General features: G+C 35.8%; 1 protein-coding gene across 1 annotated transcript; it reads left to right on the top strand.

Annotated features, from left to right (window-relative positions):
- The first annotated feature begins 4,710 nt into the window (after positions 1 to 4,710).
- On the top strand, positions 4,711 to 5,191 carry LOC107917322 (uncharacterized). The gene is made up of 2 exons (XM_016846683.1): positions 4,711 to 4,777; positions 4,884 to 5,191. Exons 1-2 carry the CDS (start codon positions 4,711 to 4,713, stop codon positions 5,189 to 5,191), a joined length of 375 nt encoding a protein of 124 aa, XP_016702172.1.
- The last annotated feature ends 1,142 nt before the right edge of the window (positions 5,192 to 6,333 follow it).

Here is a 6,333-nt window from a genome sequence, read left to right as displayed (position 1 = left end):
AGGGGATAATTGTAACAGCCTGATTTAGACCCTAATGGGAACGGTGGTTTCAGGACCATGAATTTGAGTTAGAAAAATATTTAAAAATTATTTTTTGTGTTTATTTTGTGTGAATTTACATCTATGCAATTTTGTGATTTAATTTTATTGTTTGGGTGTCCGATTAAGTAAAAGGACTTAATTGCGTAAATTGAAAATTTTGTAGTTTAATTTATAAAGGACCGATTTGTTATTGGCTTTATAAGTGGAAGCTTTCAGTGGTAAATAACCATTTATTATTATATGGATGGCAATAGGCTTGCAAAATATGGTTTTTGTTATAAGTTCATTAAGGGTAAATTAGTAAACAAATAATGAAAGTTAATATTATAAAACATGTCATAAAACATTAGTGTTTATATTTTATTTCCACCATAGCCAAACATAAATAACAAAAGAAAATAAAGGAAGCTAGGGTTCGGTTGATTCTAAGCTCAATCAAGGTAAGTGCTTAGCTCGGTTTTTGATAATTTTTACATTTTTGAGATCGTTGCTTCGAGTACTACAAAACCCATACTTCAATTTTTGATTTTGGTGAATATTTTGAGTTATGCCATTATTCAGAGCTTGTGATTTTTGTTATTTGATGATGAAATATGAAAGATATGTTTGTTTAACATGTTTTGTATTGGATTTTGATGATTTTGAGTAATTAGGACTAAATTGCAAAAAAATAATTTGAGGGAATAAAATGTAAAATAAATTAAATATATGGATTTGTATGAGTATGGGTAAAATTCGGCCCAACATGGACATGTTGAAATTTTGTGTTTTGTGCAATAGGGACTAAATAGTAAAAAGTGTAAATGTCAGGGGTAAAATGATAATTTGCCCATTTAAGTGTTTTTGGATTAAATTGAATGAAATATGTTTGAGTGAGCTTAATATGTTTAGATCAAGAACCAAAAAAATCTGATTTGGATCGGGGGAAAACGAAAGTTGTCGACTAGCTATCCCGTTCCGGTTTACGTCGTTCGAGGTAAGTCTATAAGCAAATAGGTGTACTAAATTTAAATTAAATGCTAAGTATACATGCTGGAATGAAATATATGAAATTATGTATGCTATGGCCGAATGTGAATAAGTTTGGCTGCTATATTTTTGAATTTGTGTCGATCGAGTTACGACGTTTGAAAGCCCCGTATGAACATTATTAATAGTTAGGATACATATGTCATGACATAGGATTCCGATTTATGTGTGCGAGTAAGACCATGGCATTGATATGTGACTCTGATATATGTATGTGAGTAAGACCCTGTCTGGGACAGTGGCATCGATTTGTGATTACATGTAAGACCACGTCTGGGACGTTGGCATTGTACCATATATGTGTGATTATCCGAGTGTCTTATCCAATTCTAAATGGTTCATCGGGCTACGATAAAATGTGAACATACATGTTGAATAAGCTAAATGACCAGGTATGGAATATGTTGTTATTACTTGTGATAAGGTAATTAAGTACTTAATGTTGTTACAATTAAGTACTTAAGATTGTTACAATTGACTTATGAGGTAAATATAGAATGTGTATAATTAGAAAAGTGTGTTCGATTTTGATATGCATATTGTGAATGTCTTCGAGATGATACGTGTTATGTATATATATGTAGCCAGTATATACGACCATTTAGGTAATATGTGTACTTGATGATATATTATGATACTTGAGCTTGTGTTTATGAGAATATCTATATTTGACTATCTAATGACATAATGGCTAGTAAGTGAAAGGTAAATTACTTTAGTTTGGTTAAATGAGCATTCGGCCAAGGTGGGAATTACGTACGAAAGGGTATCATTAATGAAATTTTTTGTTTGGGATTAAGCATAATAATACTAAAGTAATTCGATTTAGTTTAAAATGAATTGGTTATTTTATTAGACTGTTTATTTGCTTATGACCTGCTAAGCTATGGTAGCTTATTTTGTGTGTTTGTATTTACTCTATTTTATAGATTTTGGAGTCAAGCTACAAGTTCGGGGACTGTCAGCAAAGTACATCACACCATCAACTATTTCGGTACCTTTATCAGTTAAACTCGAATTATGGCATGTATAGGCTGAACTGTGCTTGAGATGTTTAATTTCGGTTTATGTAACAATGACCCATGCGAAAATGGCTTAATACTTATTAATGTTTGGTTTTTTTAATGCATTGTTTTGATGATGGTTATGCTTGGTTATGATTTTGGCGTTATGTTCATTATTTATCTTCAAATGAATGATGGATTGATTAAAATGTTTGATACGATAAGTTTTGGTAAATTAGCTTAGATGAAGGAATTATAAGGTAATGCCTTGGAAATAGTTGGTGATTTTGGATATGTGCATTTGGTTGATTTCGGTTATGACATATGGATAAATAGGTATGCTTATGAACTCGATTGTGGTTTGTGATATTTTATGAGTTCATTATGTATGCTTAAAGTGAAGGAATTTGCTATAAGTTTTGTAGGTATGTTATACATGATTCAGCATTTAAATATGCATAAGTATATAATATATTGGTATGATGTTTATATATATTAAATAATATATATTTGTTATGTATTTAACCTAAGGTATAAAACATATGAGTAACATGTGTGTTAACAAAAATGGATGTATTCGAAAATTCCAATTGAAAATGGATAAATATGTTATATGAATTACATATCTTAGTAAGTTATAAAACGACTTTGTTATATCATAAATGTGATTATCTAAAGTGGTTAGTTATTGATATTTAATTTAATATATGACTTGTTGTATAAACTTTGCTTAGAATTAATAAATGATAAGTTTGCATATTCGGTTAATGACGAATACAATTGATAAGTATACATACGATATATATACATATATGTTGATAGCTTAATATTTATGTGGCAAGTTGATGCATATATTCAAATGTAATTTATACTTTTAATTCGATTAAAAAGAAGCAGTGTATGTTATTATAATGTGTTTAGCTGAGTAAAAATTATATATGGTTGATGGATATGATTTGATAATTGGTTTATTTTAGTAAACATGTGGTTTTGATAATGGTGTGGCTTATTGAAGTTAAGATTATGACTGAATAAGTGCCTATTTGATTGGTTAGACATACGAGGTTAAAACTTGATAGTATGCATATATGATTTGAAAATATTTGGATATGAGTTTAATACTCGACATTCGTGTTTTCTTATCATGTTGACTGAATATAAACTTGGAGGTTATATGATTTATTGTATCAAAATATGAAAGTTCATTATGAATTGTATTTTTTTGGTAATGCCTCGTAACCTATTTCGGCGATGGATACGAGTTAAGGGTGTTACAGTGTCAGAGTCAGGTTGCAAAACTCTGCTGTGAATTTTGGGCTCAAAAATTGTGTTTGAAAAAGAATTGATTTTGAAATAATAATAATTTGAGAAAGTATGTGGTACACCGAGTCTCCGGCACCGATCCTGTAATATTTTTGAAACTTAGTTAGAACTGCTCTGAAACACTGTAAATAGTACCTTCTGAAAATGTGCTGAGTAGTTAGAGACTGAAACCTTTGAAAACAATTCTGAACTTTTGATAATTTATGCATAAAACATCTGCTAATAAATACTGAAACTGATGCATAAAATTTTTAATATAGATAAAACTCGAAATATACAATGAACGCTAGTGAAACTCTTAGACGTGGCATTTGAGGCCGTGGTAGAGGCCGTAGGGGGCTTGAGCTGAGTCTTTCTCTCTGGGTAGTATGTCAAACTTAGATATGAGTGAGACATTAGTTTCACTTGCTACTGAGATTGGGTCTCAAAATTACTCGGCTAGGGACGACGTACTATCCCAAGCCATACTAAGGATTTTGGAGAGGGCTGCTGAATTGTTTAGGGGTGTCACTGGAGTCACCCCTAATGTGGCTGAGTATTGGTTGGAGGCCACCGGGAGGATCATGAACGATTTAGACTGTACTCTTGAGCAAAAATTTAAGGGTGCAGTCTCCTTGCTTCGCAACGAGGCATACCAGTGGTGGTTAACGGTTGAGAAGGGTACTCAGCCTGATCGTCTGAACTGGGATTACTTTAAGACCACCTTCTAGAGTAAGTATGTGAGGACGAGCTATGTCGATACTCGTAGGCGTGAGTTCATAAATCTCACGCAAGGCGATAGATCTGTGGCTAAGTATGAGGCCGAGTTCTGAGGCTGAGTCGCTATGCTCGAGGCATGGTGGCGTCTGAGTATGTGAGGTGCGTCTGCTTTGAAGACAGTCTGAGGGATAACTTGAGGGTTTTGATTGCTCCACGAATGGAGTGGGAGTTCATGGTTCTGGTTGAGAAGGCAAAGATCGCCGAGGATGTTAAGCGCGTGGAGCGCCAGAATAGGGATCGAGGGAGGGGTAAGAATAAGAAGGATTTGGAGCCCTCTAGTTCTGTTTAGAGGCCTAAGAAAAAAGCCAGATCTAATAGGCCAGTTAGAGTGGGAGCTCCTGTTGCTCCTACTGGGATTCAGCCGTGTAGAGATTGTAGTAGGCACCATCTGGGTGAGTGTTGCAGGAGGATTAGGGCTTGTCTCAGGTGTGGGTCATTGGAGCACCATATTAGAGAGTGTCCACAGCAGGCAGATCAGATGCAAGATTCAGGACCAGGTTTTGTGTAGCCTCAGAGGGCAGTTCAGTAGCCACCTAGGGGCTGTGGGATAGCTATGGGTGATAATAGTGGGGGTCGTACGCAAAGAGCACTAGGTAGAGGTGCTAATAGACAGAGGCGAGGTAGTCTGTATTGGTTTATGCTGCACGATGCCGAGAGGATAGAGATACTCCAGATGTTAGCACTGGTACATTCTTTATATTTGATGTGCCTTATATTGATTGATAGACATAGGCTCAATTCTCTCCTATGTAGCGAGTACTGTATTTGAAAACTTCGGGATTTCTTTTGAGAGCACTACTAGTGAGGTTACTGTACTGAGTCCGTTGGGGCAGTTTGTTCGAGTTAGTAAACTCTATAGGGATGTTCCGTTAGTGGTGCAATGGGCTATTTTTTCAACAAATTTGATGGAACTTCCATTTAGGGAGTTTGACTTAATTCTAGGTATGGATTGGTTGGTTGAGCACCGAGTCAGCTTGGACTGCGCATCTAAAAGAGTCAGTTTGATAACTGATGATGATAATTTTGATCAATGAGCACCGAGATTATTTGTCCAATGTGATGTTTGCGCCCGTACCTGGGAAATTGGTTCAGAAAGGATGTGAAATGTATTTGGCTTACATCAGTGATTCTGTTTCTAAAGACTCTTTTGTTGGGGATATCAGAACAGTAAGGGACTTTCCGGATGTCTTTCTTGAGGAGTTACTGGGTTTACCTCCGAATCGAGAAGTTAAGTTCAGAATTGAGCTTCTACTAGGTACAGTTCCGGTGTCTATCGCTCCATACCGTATGGCATCGAAGGAGCTTACTAAGCTTAAGGCTCAACTACAAGAGCTTCTAGATCGTGGTTTCGTCTGTCCAAGTGTGTCTCTATGGGGAACACCAATTCTGTTTGTTAAGGAGAAGGATGGGACCATGAGGATGTGCACCGATTATACGCAGTGGAACAAGTTAACTGTGAAAAATAAGTATCCACTTCCGAGAACCAATGACTTGTTTGATCAGTTCCGAGGGGCTTCAGTGTTCTTTAAGATAGATCTTCGTTCTAGGTATCATCAGAAGATGGTTAAGGAAGCTGATGTTCATAGGACTGCATTTAGGACTCATTATGGACATTAAGAGTTCCTAGTTATGCCTTTTGGTCTGATGAATGCTCCAATAGCATTCATGGATTTCATGAGCCGATTCTTTCAGCCATATCTAGATCAGTTCGTCATGGCCTTTATCGAGGATATTCTGGTATACTCTAAGACCGAAGATGAACATGATGAGCATCATAGAGTAGTACTTCAAATTCTACGTGAGAAACAACTTTACGTTAAGTTGAGCAAGTGTGAGTTATAGTTGTATAAAGTAACCTTTCTGGATCACGTAGTTTTTGCTAAAGGGATTCGAGTTGGTCCTAGAAAGATTAAGGCTATGTTGGATTAGAAACAGCCTAAGAACGTATCTGAAATTTGTAGTTTTTTGGGTTTGGTGGGATATTATCGATGGTTTGTTGAGGGGTTCTTTTTTATTGCAGCTCCATTAACTAAGCTTTTGCGTAAGGGTGTTCTGTTTGTCTAGACTGATGCACAACAATCGAGCTTCGAGAAGCTCAAGTCTGTTCTGACTCGGGCTTGATACAACTTGAATCTGGTAAAAAGTTTGTGGTCTACAATGATGCATCGCATGTCGA

Source organism: Gossypium hirsutum, chromosome A09, assembly GCF_007990345.1.
Source record: "Gossypium hirsutum isolate 1008001.06 chromosome A09, Gossypium_hirsutum_v2.1, whole genome shotgun sequence".
NCBI classification, from domain to species: domain Eukaryota; kingdom Viridiplantae; phylum Streptophyta; class Magnoliopsida; order Malvales; family Malvaceae; genus Gossypium; species Gossypium hirsutum.
This window is presented reverse-complemented; position numbering and strand designations above follow the sequence as displayed.